The 15,827-nt window shown below is 55.4% G+C and overlaps 1 protein-coding gene across 1 annotated transcript; it reads left to right on the top strand.

Annotated features, from left to right (window-relative positions):
- Window positions 1-2,591: 2,591 nt before the first annotated feature.
- On the top strand, window positions 2,592-6,193 carry ZNF503 (zinc finger protein 503). Its single transcript, XM_035022448.1, has 2 exons — window positions 2,592-3,245; window positions 3,915-6,193. The coding sequence occupies exons 1-2, from the start codon at window positions 2,940-2,942 to the stop codon at window positions 5,547-5,549; spliced, it is 1,941 nt and encodes a 646-aa protein (XP_034878339.1). The 5' UTR covers window positions 2,592-2,939; the 3' UTR covers window positions 5,550-6,193.
- Window positions 6,194-15,827: the final 9,634 nt, after the last annotated feature.

Genomic DNA, 15,827 nt, shown 5'->3' with positions numbered 1-15,827 from the left:
TCGCTCCCCAAAGATTCACACAACCTTCACAACCTCGCGTGTGGCCTCACCACCGTGTCACGGACTCACCTTCCTCACCTCCGCACAGGCAGACACCAAATCCCCTTGAACGCAGGTGTGTTCTTACACCTATACGCACGCACACACGCACACCGACAAACAGCAGCCCAAAATACACACTTCGCTCTTCTCCAAATTATCTTTGGTCAAGTTAAATCTCATCAAGTTTACCAACCTAAAGAATCAAGGGATAAGATTAAAACGCAGGAAAAGAATGCCTACGAGAAAATTCTAAAACTCACCCCCAGAAAGTTCTCGGTACCTGTGTGGAGTGGAAGAGAGACCCAAAAAAAGGGGCGGGGGAGGGAAGGGGGTGGTGAGAGAGGAGAGGGCGAGCCTGCGGAGGGCAGGTCCCAGACTCGCCCCCGCGGTAGGGGCTCAGCGCCGAAGGAAACCGGGTCGCCAGAGCCAGCCCCTGGCCCCCGCGCGGGTACAGACTGGCTTCTGGCTCCCCGCGCTCCCTGTCCTACCATTTATCAAAGGACTTGACAACAAAAGAAGAGCCCGGGCGGAAAAGTGGGGGAGGGGAGATTCAAAGTCGTCCAAGTCCTTCCGAGGAAGGGGTTGTGTCCTCCTCTTGCCCCCTTCCAGTTTCTGCGAGTTTCTGGAGGCGACCTCCGAACTCGCTCCGGACGCTACCAAAGCCCTGACAACTCACACAGCTGCACGGACGTCCGTACACACTTGTGCACCCAGCTCCAGGTACACAGAGGCAGGCACAGCGCCTCCCCTCTTCCTTCCAAACCGCCCGAGTGACGGTGCAAATCGAGGGGAACACGGCAGTCCCGCTCCGCTTCCCTGGAAGACCCAAGTTCCTACCGGCAGCCGCCCCCTCCCGCTCTCGCTCCTTCCCTCTGCTTTCCCAACGCAGGTCAGTCCTGGCATGGCGTTCCTATAAATTCGAGCGAGGAGCCCAGAGTAACCCCGGCTACCAAGCCTGTGGGGATACTGCAGGGTGGGAGAGGTTTGGAGAGGAGACCTGAGTCAGCCTGAGACAACTCCACCGCACACCCATGGCCAGGCCTCTTCGCAGCCTCTCAGCCCTAGCCACGATCCGAAGGGAGGTCAGAGACTTAAGTCGGGGAGGAGGTACCCCAGCACTGACCTCCAGGACTCAAAATTACGTTGCGGTGTGGTTCTTAGAAAGAAGTCTGAGTTTGGGGTCGGGGCACTACGAAGGGTGGGTCCGCGGAAGGCTGGCAGCCTGACATCCCTATGCTCCCAAAGGACTATCCTAGGGACAAAAATATCTCCCATCTTAGACATCGCCGTCGCCCGTCTCGGGTACCCAGGGCAGGTCCTCCCGCCGCGGCCCCAACAGACCGAAGTCCCAGAGGTGGAAAGGTGTATCTTTCTTCCACACCGAGAAGGGCGAGGCGCACACCTCAGGCCTGTGCAGCCCTCTCAGCGCCCTGGGCACACCTGCGCACTTTACTCTCACTATTCATTTTCCTGACACAGAGAGCCTCTTTTCCTCTCTTTCATTCTTTTTCTTAGAGCTACCCCCACCCCATCCCAGGAGACTGCTCCTCTTTCCCCCTCCGCTGGTTCCCCCTTGGTCTCTTCCTTACTCTCCATCTCTCTCTCCCTCTCTCTTTTTCCCTTCAAGTCGCACCCGCCTTGTAATCAGCAACAAAAGCTGACATAAATCACGGGCGGATTGACAAGAGCTGACAAATAACTGATTGATTGCGGTCGAGGAACATTGACAATTGATGGAGGGGTGGAGATGCCCAAAGAACTGAAGAGAGGGGGAGAGAGGGGAAGAGAGGGTAGCAGGGGAGAGTAAGAATGGGGGGGGGGGAGAAGCCTGAGTGTGAAACAGAGGAAACATGTGACCCCCGCTCCAGCCCCAATCTGCGCGTCCCCGGGAGTCACGTGGCTGGGAAGGGCTGGGAGCCCCGCGCACAGCCGGGAGAAGAGCCGCCGCCGCCTCCGCGGCCCACCTAGCTTCTGGTTTCTCTGCTGCCGAATCTCGAGGAATCAAAGCGGGCGGGCGCACTTCCTCCGTCACCCGCTCCGCAGCTTTCCTTACCCTGGCGGCCGCGCCGCGAGAGATTTCAATTACAGAGCGAGACAGAATATTTGGTGTTTGGGTCCCCTGTGCAGCCCCTGGAGTTGAAAGTCCGGCCGTTGTCCAGACTCCCGCCGTTGCTCCTTCTGGTCACCCCCTCAATCTGTTCCTCATACGCACCCTCCTGCAAAAAAAGGTTTCAGTTTATTTTCGAGCTAGGGAAAGGAAGTACGACGAGGAAGAAAAAAGAGGGAGGCGGCAGATAGCAAACGCAGAATAAATGTCCAGCTCGTCCTCGGAGCGAAATCGAGGGAGGGGACACGCGGGAGGGGGGCGGTGAAGAAGGAGCTGCCCATTAAAACCAGCGCTGAGAGTCCTGGCGGCGGCGGCGGCGGCGGCGGCGCGGGACGCGTCACATCCCCTTGACCCTCCAATCACCTCGGGCTCCCATTTGATTGGAAGGCGGCAAAGGCTTTAATCTCCCCCTCGGTGCAGCTGCTTTTGAAGTGAGTTTCCTCGCCAGAGCCCCGGCTGGACAGGCAGCGGCTCACATCGCCAAGCGCAGCGCCAGCGCCGGGTCGCCAGTGCGCAGCGCAGGGGCACAGCCCGAGGCGGACACGGCGAGCCACCCGGCACTCCCACAGTCCGGCCGGCTCCTCCCGCTCGGCCACGGCACCGCTGCGGGCCACCCAGGATTATTCGCTTCTGGCTCCAGGCGCCGAGAAGGCGCGCTGGGTGCCCGTGGCCGCCGCGCCAGCTGCTCCTCCTCCTACTGCTTCTGCTCCCCGGGCGAGCGCGCAGCCCGGAGCCCGCCCCGCGCCTCCCGGAGCCCTCCCCCCGCTGCTCCCATGCGTGCGGGTGGGTCATGAGCACAGCGCCCTCGCTTTCTGCCCTAAGAAGCAGTAAGCACAGCGGCGGCGGCGGCGGCGGCAGCAGTGCGGACCCTGCCTGGACCAGCGCGCTCTCTGGAAATAGCTCCGGCCCCGGCCAAGGCTCGTCCCCGGCCGGCAGCACCAAGCCTTTTGTGCACGCTGTGCCCCCCTCTGACCCTCTCCGCCAGGCTAACCGCCTGCCCATCAAGGTGCTGAAGATGCTGACGGCACGGACTGGCCACATTTTGCACCCCGAGTACCTGCAGCCCCTGCCTTCCACTCCCGTCAGCCCCATCGAGGTAAGGACCCTCTTCCGGGATCGCGCTGGGACCACTACCCTGGCTGCCGCTCCACGGGATTTCTTTCTCTCGGGATCTGGGGGTGGGGGGGGGGGGGGGGGTCGGAGTGATTCAGCTCCGGTATGGGGGAGAGCATAGTGCTCTCGAATCGCAAAACTAGGGCGGAAAGGGGGGAGGAGGTAGAATGGGGTGTGAATGCTAGGGGACAAAGCAGCCAAAACTTGTCTCTCTCTTTGGTATTAAAGCCCCAACCCCGACTCAGGCCCCCTCACTTTCGGCCCGGAAGACGGGCGTAAGTCCGAAATGCGGTTGCGAAGTCGCAGTCTTAAGATTCCCCAGAAGCTGGTATTTGTACACAGCCTCTAAGGCGCCAACTGCCCAAGCCCTTACTCTGAAGAATTGGGAATGTGGGGGGGGGGGGGGGGGAGGGGCTTTTCTGGGGGGCAAGAGTGTGAGTGTGTGTGTGTGTGTGTGTTTGTCTGTCTGTCTGTCTGTCTGTCTGTCCGTTTGGGGGGAGGTGAAGTGGTGCTGCCTAGAACTGCGCCTAGAGCTGGGAGGATCTTCACTGGCGGTTGCGGAAGGGCGTTTGAACCCTAGAAGCCAGGATTCTAAAGGGTTTCCCCTTCTTTCTCTTTGTGCCACCCCCCAACCCCACGTCTGACCCCGCAGCTTGATGCCAAGAAGAGCCCGCTGGCGCTGTTGGCGCAAACATGCTCACAGATCGGGAAGCCCGACCCCTCGCCCTCTTCCAAGCTCTCCTCTGTCGCTTCCAATGGGGGCGGCGCGGGCGGTGCCGGCAGCGGCGCCGGGGGCGACAAGGACGCAAAGTCGGGCCCCCTCAAGCTGAGCGACATCGGCGTGGAGGACAAGTCGAGTTTCAAGCCGTACTCCAAACCCGGCTCGGATAAGAAGGAGCCGGGAGGCGGCGGCGGCGGAGGCGGTGGTGGCGGGGGCGGCGGCGGGGGGGTTTCAGCAGAGAAGTCCGGATTCCGGGTACCGAGCGCCACCTGCCAGCCATTCACGCCCAGGACAGGCAGCCCAAGCTCCAGCGCCTCGGCCTGCTCGCCAGGAGGCATGCTGCCTTCGGCCGGGGGCGGCCCGGAGGGCAAGGACGACAAGAAGGACCCCGACGTGGGCGGCGGCGGTGGCAGCAGCAAGGGTTCCGGGGGCACCTCGGCCGAAGGGGGACCCACGGGGTTGGCGCACGGCCGGATTAGCTGCGGCGGAGGGATTAATGTGGACGTTAACCAGCACCCAGATGGGGGCCCCGGGGGCAAGGCTCTAGGCTCAGACTGCGGCGGCTCATCCGGCTCCAGCTCCGGTTCAGGCCCCAGCGCGCCCACCTCCTCCTCGGTACTGGGCTCTGGGCTGGTGGCTCCGGTATCGCCCTACAAGCCGGGCCAGACAGTGTTCCCTCTGCCTCCTGCGGGCATGACCTATCCAGGCAGCCTGGCTGGGGCCTACGCTGGCTACCCGCCCCAATTCCTGCCACACGGCGTGGCACTTGACCCCACCAAGCCAGGCAGCCTGGTGGGGGCGCAACTGGCCGCGGCCGCGGCGGGCTCTCTGGGCTGCAGTAAGCCGGCCGGCTCCAGCCCCTTGGCCGGGGCGTCGCCGCCATCCGTGATGACAGCCAGTTTGTGCCGGGACCCGTACTGCCTCAGCTACCATTGCGCCAGCCACCTGGCAGGGGCGGCGGCAGCCAGCGCTTCGTGCGCTCACGATCCGGCCGCGGCGGCCGCGGCGCTCAAGTCAGGATACCCGCTGGTGTACCCCACGCACCCGCTGCACGGCGTGCACTCATCGCTAACAGCTGCCGCCGCTGCCGGAGCCACACCGCCCTCCCTGGCCGGCCACCCCCTCTACCCCTACGGCTTCATGCTCCCTAACGACCCGCTCCCCCACATCTGCAACTGGGTGTCGGCCAACGGGCCCTGCGACAAGCGCTTCGCCACGTCCGAAGAGCTGCTGAGCCACTTGCGGACCCATACGGCCTTCCCCGGGACAGACAAACTGCTGTCGGGCTACCCTAGCTCATCGTCTCTGGCCAGCGCTGCCGCGGCTGCCATGGCTTGCCACATGCACATCCCCACGTCGGGCGCTCCGGGCAGTCCCGGGACGCTGGCGCTGCGCAGCCCCCACCATGCGCTGGGACTCAGCAGCCGCTACCACCCCTACTCCAAGAGCCCGCTCCCCACACCCGGCGCTCCTGTGCCCGTGCCCGCCGCCACCGGACCCTACTACTCCCCCTACGCCCTCTACGGACAGAGACTGACCACGGCCTCGGCGCTGGGGTATCAGTGAGGGCGGTGGGGAGGGTTAGCGAGGGAGAGAAAGGAGCAGGGGGGAGGGAGGAGCCGAGGGAAGGGTGGGAACAGGGGAGAGGCTACTGTCAGCCGCGCGTGGGGATGACCCGGGCCAGGAAAGGAAAAATATATATACCGTATCTATCTACCCAAAACAGCGACCGAGACCCGGTGGGAAATTCCCCTTTCCCCCCACCTCTCACCTCCCCACCCACCCAAACTTTATAAAAGTTGAAAAAATATCATTTGACTTTTTATAGAAAAAGAAGGAAAAATTAATTGAGAAAGTGTTCATCTGAGGACTGCATCGGTGGACACTGGTATTTATTTATGTTAGCTCCAAGCGGACCCGTGGTTCAAAAGTGCATTATTTAGTTTGAGCTCCGTAGGTAAAAAGGAGGAGGGGTAAAAAAAAAAAAAAAAAAAAAAAAATTAAATCTTGAGGGTAAAAATGTGGAAAACAAACCCTCCCGTCCCTTGTAGATTATAAATAAATACAAAACCGCCACAGAACTAGAGGTCTTCTCTTTAATGTTACTTTAAAATTGCTATTATTGTATTGTACGTTCTTATTTAATGTCTGATTGAAACACAAATTTACATGCATGTTTGTTACAAAAAATGAAAAAACAAAACAAGTCACAATTTGTCAGCTCTGATTTCAAATTGCAATTATTTTTAAGGTGTATACCATCGAAAGAGAATGGGTATTTTTTTGTATGTATTCTGGAAGAAAACAAAAAAAAAAGGAAAAAACAATTCTATTCCAAAACCTCATTTGCCTTATTTTGTTCTTTAAAAGGAACACAACTATTTTTAATTTTTAAGTCCACCCGCTGAGAAGGGGACAAGTAAGGTTTACGTCATGTACTAAAATAATAGACAATGTATCGCTTTAAAGATTAAAATTCCGTATATTTGATGTATTAAAAGGTTTTACTTCTTCTTCTTATCTTTTTTATTTTTTGGTTAAAGAGAAAGGAAGAGCACGGCAGTTTCGGCCGCAGTGGGTTCCTTGGGCCTCACGGCTACTCCTACTTACCAGGACCGTGGCTGCATTTCCTATTGTTTTTGTTGTGATTTTCAGGAAGAAGCAAAGGGCTGGCCAGTCGTGGGGTTGGCCTTGGGGAAAATATTTTTAAACAGGGGATTTCACAATTTGTGGACAGTGTCCTGAGCAATCACTCATTTAGTTTTTAATTTTTCTCCCAGCACACGGTTTGTTAAAAGTGAAAGAAAAAAAAATGATTTTTAAAAATCATTATTTCCCTCTCAAATTTTTGAGAATTTGGCTTTTGTTTTGTACAGAGAACGGCGAAGTCCCAGACTCTCCCCGAGGCCTTAGCCCCAGGGAGGTGCCACTGCCCGCTGTCCCTGTCTTTGCTTCCCAAGCATCTCCTGTCCCCGGCGGGCAGCCGGGATAGATCCGGGGACGGTGAGCGCTTGGGAACCTGTTTCCCAGGCCTGGGCCGAGTGCGCTGGAACCTTCTTGCCCCTCGGGGGAAAAGTAAGTTCGCTCTCCTTTTCTCCCTCTGGCTGCCCGAGCCCACCCCTCACCACTCCACGCCTGGGCTCCTTCCTCTCTCCGCGCCGCGGCTGCTTTTCCGCGTCCAGGTTTCTCTGCAGCCCGAGCTCCAACCGAGTCTGCGCCGCAGGAGAGCGCGCCGGGGCACCAGACCTGCAAGCCCCTTCAGATTCGGCCCCGAGAGGGTCCCGGAGCCCATGCTCGGTCTCGCCGGGGCAACCAGGTGGGCGCTGAGCGCTTGTCCTGGGCTGCAAGCTCCGATCGAACAGGCGCCGCGGGACCCTCCGTCCGGACGCGCATCCCCGCAGTGCGCACGGCTCCCTTCTCCCCAACTTGAGCGGCGGGACTGAGCTGCAAGAAGCTCCGAAGGAACCACGCAAAGAGCCCTAATCTTTTTGGGGGGCAGGGGGCCGAGGCCCCCTCGTCCACCCCCCCCCCCCCCCCAACACACAGATACTTCTGCTCGGGCCCTGGGCGCCCGCTCTGGTCTTCTGGCTCTTTGGGCGCTCGCCCTCCCGGGTCCACGGGAGCTCTGGGCCCACGGCGCCACTTGCCTGGGATCCCGGGACCGCGGGGTCGCGGCGCTGTGCGCGCACCCCGAACTCCCCTCTCCCTGGGGTCAGGCGGTTCTGGGTTCGCCAAACCGCCGGCCTCCCTCGGCTTCAAGCTCCCCCTGCTGCCTCGGGAGGCTCACGGCCGCGCAGAGGCCGCCCTCAGCCTCGGGCCTCGGTCGGTCAACCGCGCCGTTCCCGCCGCCCTTCGCTTGGGGGCTGGCGACTTTGAGATTTTCCACTCTCCTCCCAGCGTCAGCCTCACGGCTGCTGGGCCTTTTCCCGGGTGGCACGCAACGCAGCCCCGGCGGCCAACGGGACGCTGAGGGAGCTCTCGGGCCTCCCCCCTGGAGACAACTTTGTGGAGACTCAGGCTCGGTCGCCTCCGACCCTCAGGCCTGCACTCCCCGACTCCGGGAACGGGAGTTGGCGCCGGAGGAGGACCCCAGCGGGCTGTGTCCCGGGACGCCGCAGCGCCGCTCTCCCTCTGTTGCGGCTAAAAAGAGAAGCCGGGCTCGGCCCGGCTGGGCCAGGCTCCTCGAGAACCCCGGCCGACGGGGGCTTGTCATCCCCAGGCTCTGGGACAGACCCCCGCCACAGGGCACCCCCGCAAGTGGGAGGGGCGGACGTTCCAGGAGGTGGTGCGGCCCGAGTCCCCACCGCTCCAGGGCCCACGGCTCGGGATGTGAGAGCCAGGCCCGTGCTCACCCTCTCACCTGCACTAGCCACACGCCCCTGGCCACTCCGAGCCACACGCTTCTCCCTCCTAGCCTCGTGGCTTCGGACAGGGGTCCTTGCGCCACCACGTCTCGCCCGCCAGGACCCGCCTGGGCGGGGAAGGACCTAGAAGTTACCCCGCCCTGGAATTTCAGGTCTGAGACCCGCAGGGAGACAAATTGGGCAAGTTCGTGCCTTCACGCCCACTTTTGGTATTTTATTAACAAAAATCAAAACCAAACGCCTTGAAATTTTAATGAGACCTCCTTCCCGGAGAAGGTGCTCAGAGGCGGCAAAATGCCGGAGCTGGGTGCCTGGAGGTTAGAGGGAGAAAGGGTTCCCCGACGTGTTGGATGAAACAGTCAGCCGGGCGCGGAGTTAGTGAAGAGAGGGTGCCAGTCTGTGCTACGCATCCAGGCCCGGGTGCGAGTCCGCCTCACGGAACAAACGGCCAACCCTACGGCGCGCTCCGCCGCTGTCTCCGGCTTTCTCCGGATCCGCGGCGGGATCCCGGAGCCCCGGCCGGCTGCCGGGAAAGCCGGAGCCAAGAGCGGCGTGTCCGCCAGGCGGCGCTGCGGTGCCCAGCAGACCGCGAAGGAGAAAGGGAACCCAGGCCCTGGCGCAGGCCGCGGGCTGGGTGGTCATCCCGCCACCCCGCGCCTCCACTTTCGCAGGCGCAGCGGTGTCTGGGAGTCCCCTCTTTGTACTTCCTCGCTCAGCTCCTGCTGTGAACCATGTCCTCTGCGGCTCTCCACCTGCTCTAGCTTCTGCTGTTGTGTTCCTCTTGCTCTGTTTCTCTGTCCCAGAGAAGTTGGCCCAGTTGTCATGGGCTCCTCCCCAACTACAGGCTCCCACCGCCACCCCCAAGGCTGACAGGTCACCTTGTCTGTCATCCTAAAGTGGTCCCCTAGGGCCTACCCCTTGTCAAGGGCTGTCCATCTCTTTACTCGGCCCTGACAGACATGGAGAAACTGAGGCTAAGTCCTGGAAGTCAGTGGCAAGACCTGCAGAGAAAGTGCAAGACTCCCTCCATTCAGCTCCTGACCTCATCTGTACCTCTGGTGGTGACACAGTGATCCTGGTGTCTTTGTGCCGGGTGGTCTGTAAGCAGTACGGACAGGCAGATGAAAAAAGCCCCTCTAGTTGATGAACTCTCTGTGCTTGGGAAAACCTGTACAAGGTGCCGAGGTGAGACTTGTCCCTGGGAGACCATCCATGTCCTCTTCTGCACGTATGGGCTTAGGGTTCCTAACCCACGAAGGCTAGAGGCCTGGCCCTGTTCAAAGTGACTACAAACTTCAGGCTGGCCTGCTCTCCCTCAGGATGTTACAAAGCATGACGATGACTGGGAACCAGAGAGTCTGATTTAGCTGGGAGACAGTGTGGTGGACATATTTGTTGTTTGTGGGTTTGGTTTTTTTTTTAAGTTCTCAGTGTTGTTATTATTGTTACTATTATTTTACTTTTTACTATGGATTTGCATACATAGTAAAAAGTAAACACAGAGGTAGAAAGAATGGTATAATAGACCCCATAATCCCATCATCCAGCCTGAGTTATGAATTTATGGCCAATCTTGTTTCCCCTCTGCCCTCTCCAACTCACCTCCCCCCACCAAACTCCGTTATTCTGAAGTGAACACACATATCATATCATTTCACCTCTTCAGGTATTTGTCACTTCCAGCTGGGGGTTGAACCTATGCCAAGGTAGGCTCCTAATCCAGGGCTCATCCTGCTGCCCTGTCTCAGCTGAGGCTCAGCGAGATTTAAGGACATTGCTCAAGTTCAAGCAATGGATCCCCCATTTCTATGAAGCCCAGAGCCCAAGTACTTCACCCTACCCTGTGCTGGGGATTCCCCAAAGTCCTAAGGACACTGAGCCCTTTCTGCCCTGTGTGACCTCAGGTTTTGCCCTGGGGCTGTCTGGCCTGCAAAAAAGACTCTCCAACCCCTGGCAAGGCAGCAATGCCTTGTGGGAAACCTACAGCACAAGGGGCCCTCTGAGAGTGAGAACAACTGAAAGCCACATGATACAGTATAAAGAGCACACATTTGGGGTCAGGCTGATCTAAATCAAACTTTCAACTCCACCGCTGGCTCAACTCTGTGACTCGGTTTCTCTGGACCTCAGTTTTCTCATCTGTAAAGTGGGGACATTAATACTAACCCAATGGGGTTGTCATGAGGCTCAAATAAAATAATGTGAAAATGCTTAACTTACTTTCTGGCCCATACTGACTCTTAGTAAAGGCAGATTTCTTTCCTTCTTCCCAAAGTTTTGTTTTATTATGACCAGCCCTCTTGCTCAAGAACTAACTGGGGCTTCCTGTGGCCCACCAACTCAAATTCTCACTCCATCACTTGGCCATCAGAGTGCCTGTCATCATGGTTCATCTTCTAATCTGGCCCCTCTTTGCCTGTCCCAATTTGTGTCTCAACACTCCTCACAATTCAGACCCTCTGCCAGCCAGCTAGTCCCCAACACCTTGGTCTGTTGTGCTCATCATACACTCCTTCCTTGAAATGCCTTCCAAGCTCCCATTCCTTCGAGACTAATCTCTTTCCAAGGAAAAAAAAAAAAAAGTACTCATCTCTTCCAGGAAGCCCTCCAGGTTTTCCCCCCACCACACAATGATCTTTCCTTCCAGCTGCAGTCCCTCCACACTTACTGCAAAGGCAGGAGGTAGAAGTATAAAGGCCACTGGACTAGGGATGAGGATACTTGGGTTTGAATGGTGCCTCTTCATAGTTGTGTGACCATGGACAAGTCACTTACAACGTCCGTGAGACTGGTCTCCAAAACTGCTATCAGACTGTGCATACCTTGGGTGAGCAGCACACTTACCAACAATAGTAATGTTAATAAGGAGCATGTATGGCTCACTTACTTTCCAGGCACTCATCTAGTCCTATTACCATTACTAGTCTCATTTTACAAGTAGGGGAGCTGAAGACTCGAGAGAAGTAACTCTGTGCTCCAGAGCTTAAATCCTTAATCGCTGCACCGTACTGTGCTACCCTATGCCTGGAATCTTTGTCCTCTGTATTCTTTTCCTAATTCCAGCAACTCCAAACTCCTGCTTTAAATCTCACGCCTGTGTCACCTCCTGGAAGCCCACAGATCCTTCCCATTGGAATCAATGTCCTTCTCTTTGCTCCTGTAGCACCTGTCCGTCCCCCCATCATTTCTCTTTACATTTTCCTGACAGCCTGGACTCTGAGGCACTGGGGAGGAGGGACTGTCTTCTGTACCTGTTTCTAGTCCTGGCAACTAGCATGGTACTTAGAACACAGTAGATGTTCAATAATTGTTAGAGGGAAGGAGAGAAAGGGAAGGAAAGAAGAGTGCAAGGGAGAGAGGGGAAGACAGAGGAAAACAAAATAACAAAAGACAGAAGGGGGGAAAGATGCAAAAGAATGGGGCCACCTTGGGTGATGTGATTCTTTCAAAAAGAGTAGGAGGAAAAGTAACAGTGGCCTTAGAAGAACCATGAATGTCTTTGTCCACAGCACAGAACTCAGGGCTGAGTAAGCTTCTATGAATCAGTTAGACCCTTAAATAGTGGCTTGAAGAAGATAAATGTTCTCCCCTTCTGGAGGTGGGCCGTCCGGGCTAAGAATGGCCCTCTGTCATCAGGGACCCAGATGGGTCTGTCTTGGGCTGTGCCACCCCAACCTAGAAGCTTTCATCCTCACATCATCTCTGAGTTCAAGATGGCTGCTTGAGCTCAGCTCCCATTACCTCATCCTGAGCAACAGGAGGGAGGAGTGAAACAAGGAAGGGAAAAGGGTCCCCTCTGCTTTAATGAGTCTTCTACTTTATTGGGTAGAACTTAGTCACATGGCATGCTTAGCGGCAGGGGAGGCTGGGAATTGTAATGTTTAGCTGGGCATGCTACTGCCTCAAATAAATTCAGGGTTCTATTACTTAGGGGAGTTGGAGGGGTGGGAGCTGGGACAGAACATTAGCAGACTCCCCTGCAATCCACAAGGGGTCAACCAGAACCAGGGCCCTAAGAGAGCTCTTCTCTCGGTGGCCTTTCAGGGGGTCACTGGATGGTGACTTCTACCTCTAAGCCACGGATTCTTGTTAATAGAGTGGGCAGGGGTGGTACTTCATAAGCCCTCAGAAGTTGTAGTTCAAGGTTGGTGGGTTTTGTTCCTTTTAGGTACTCCTGGAGTTGTATGCTGCAATGATTTAGGGTGAAATCTGTCCAGAGTAATTTTGTAATTATAAAAAACTTTGCTTAGAGACCTCTTCACTTTGGCCCTGAACTCCATGCACAACAAGAAGCCAGGAAGAGGAAGGGATGGTCTTTTTAATTTAACACAAAAACAAAAACAAAAAACAAGTGGGTGGAAAAGAAGCATTGTAAACTTACCCGCCACCCCCTTCCATGTTATTTTTTTTTTTAAGATTATTTATTTATTTATTTGACACAGAGACAGAGACAGAGAGAGCACAAGCAGGGGGAGCAGCAGAGGGAGAGAGAGAAGCAGGCTCTCCACTGAGCAGGGAGCCCGACGCGGGGCTCGATCCCAGGATCCTGAGATCATGACCTGAGCTGAAGGCAGACGCCTAACCGGCTGAGCCACCCAGGCGCCCCCCCCTTCCATGTTATTAATAAAAAACTGAATACAGCCTCCAACTCAAAACAGAGGCAGACCGATGCTAAATCAACTTTGCGCTAACCATATCTTAAATAATTATAGTGTAACTCCAGAAACCTAAAAGAAACAAAACACAATCAAGAAGAACACAAATGGCATCAGCGAATCAGAGCAAAAGTTGAGGGATTTTGAATCATGCCTCCTGCAAAGCAGTAACTCCCAGGGCATGCCTCTGCTGGATCCAGGAGGGCATGGGCTGCAGTGGGGACGCTGGAGAAGGGAGGAGGACACTCTTGGAACTGGAAGGGTAAGGAGAAATCAGGAACGGATGCGTGAATGTGAGCTTTTACGTTGCCCTGTTGCTGGAAGCTTTCTCAGCCTTAGGTCTCCCCGAAGGAGTTCTCGCCAACCTCTTTGCGGATCTCTCTGTGACTCTGCCATTTTGCTTCCACACACTCTATGAACATCTCCTCTCCCCCACATCCTCCAGGGGCAGTTCCTGTGGTGTGGGAATTCTACACCCTCCACATCACTAGTTCTTAAGCCTTTTGTGGGTTGAGGGAAGGATGCAGAAACCACAGCCTTTTTTTTTTTTTTTGAGAAGCCGATAAAAGCTACGGCCCCTCCTTATAGAAATAAGCACACATACTCAACATTCGGAAAATAATTTCAGGCACTTCATGGACCTGTGGATTTAAAATCCTCCATCTTGAAGGAAATCCAAGATTAAATATAAAAAGACCATGCCTTTGGGAAATGCCATGAGGGATTCTGGGTTTTCGGTTCTAAACTATTCTGACCAACACAACACTCCAACGACTCTGTGTGATTAACTGTAATAAATAACATTTATGTCAATCTACCACAAACCAGTATGGAGCCTTCAGAAGAACTCTATGAAGTGGGCACTATAATTAGTCCCACTTTATTGATGAGGAAACTGAGGCACAGAGAGGTAGAGTGACTTGCCCAAGGTCACACAGCCAGCAAATGGCAGAACTGGGATTCCGTTACAGGCTGTTAGACTCCAGAGACATTATTTTTGTGCTTTTTACCACCGCGCAGTGACCTCTACCTCTCTGTACATGGAAGACACACACACATCTGCCTTTCTCCCCTAGCACAGGGGTGAGACCCACCCAGTGGTGTGCTGGAATCAGTTCATACTGGCTCACAAAATTGGGCACACCTCTTCCCAGCTTCTCATTCTGTGGCCTTATGTTGATAGCTTCAAATCAGCCATGGTGGCAGTATTTACACAAAAACAATTGGCAAAACTCTACAAATGAAAGCTTCCTCCCCCAGAGAGCTGTTTGTTAAATACCAGCACACAACTGGACCCACCTATTCTCGTCCCACTTAGCTGGCTGAAACCCACAGATCCAGCAGCTCAGGCCCTGAATCGGTGGGAAGCAAGGAGCTTCCTCGCTGACAGTGCCAGTGAGGAGGATGTGGATAAGCTCTGCTGCCCTCATACTTAGTGTGTGGGGTATTTGGGGAGAGGACAGCCTCCCTCTCTGTCCTCACTGTATGCAGGCCATCTTTCAACTGCCCTCAGTACCTTCCATTTGCTAGAACCAAAGCCTGGTTATCTGGGGGCTTGGGTCCCTTCTACTGGGCAGGTCCATATCCTTTACACCAAAGCAGATCCACCACTGTGGAATGATGTTGGCAGCCCACTTGATGTGGGGAGCCTTGGCTGCCTAGCACCTTCTACAGCCTGCTCAGCTCTATACTCCTGACTTTGGGACTGTGGCTATTGATGTTGGCCAGCCAAATCTCATTTAACTCTGTCCCTTTGGGGTTAGCCACAGGCAGCTGGCCCCTGCCCCCAGCTCCACCGGGCACTACCTCCTACAAGTACCCAGCAAACTACCCAGCTGGGGCCACGCCAGTCACAACAATGCACATTCTCTAACTTCTGTCCATAGGGAAACCCCATCTGACAGCAAGGATTCCAGTGGGCCAGGCCTAGAGTGGAGGCTGCCCTGGTGCTCTCTCACCAGGCAGAGTCTCAGCCATAGGAAAGAAATTGGATGATGATGATTATTATTACTATTACCATTTTGTAAGCATTTTCCTTATGCCAAGAGCTTTATATTTCTTTTTTTTTTAAGATTTTATTTATTTATTTGAGAGAGAGAGAATGAGAGACAGAGAACACGAGAGGGAAGAGGGCAGAGGGAGAAGCAGACCCCCCGCCGAGCAGGGAGCCCGATTCGGGACTCGATCCTGGGACTCCAGGATCATGACCTGAGCCGAAGGCAGTCGCCTAACCAACTGAGCCACCCAGGCGCCCCTTTATATTTCTTTATGTTTTTTCATCCCTATAAGATCTTTAGGAGATAAGGCACTATATTAATCTTATGTTAATAAAAGAAAAACTGAGATTCAGAGAGGTTAGTATCATGCCTGAAGTCACACAGCAAGCAAGTGGTGGGCTGAAATTCAAGGCCAGAGCTGTTTCACTCCAGAGCCCATGTCTGTATTTCAATTCACAGGTACTACTCTCAGAGCTGCTCCTTCCCCAGTCCCCAGGAAAGTGTGTGAAGGGCAGCCCCTCTTGCCTCCCTTAGAGCTCCCTGGGGAGGTCCCTCAGGCAAAAACGAAGACAACTTTGGTCACCTATGGCAAGACCACCGCCCGGTCAGAGCTGTGATCCTCCAGACAGGGAAAGTGAGTGTTTTCACTGGCAAGCATGGTAATGAGCTCTTGCTGCACACACAGCATTCCCTTTGGCATGAAGGTAGTGGAAAGATGACCAGGAAATGGCATCTGCCTTCAAAGCACTTACTGTCCAGTCTAGTGGGTTATGGAAACAAGTGTTGCCTTAGGGTGCGTTGTGATAAGAGCTATCACAGTGGGGGCAC

Source organism: Mirounga leonina, unplaced genomic scaffold (genome assembly GCF_011800145.1).
Source record: "Mirounga leonina isolate KUSES-001 unplaced genomic scaffold, KU_Mleo_1.0 Mir_114, whole genome shotgun sequence".
Taxonomy (NCBI): domain Eukaryota; kingdom Metazoa; phylum Chordata; class Mammalia; order Carnivora; family Phocidae; genus Mirounga; species Mirounga leonina.
Note: the sequence above shows the minus strand (reverse complement) of the source record. Positions and strands in the feature narration are given on the sequence as shown.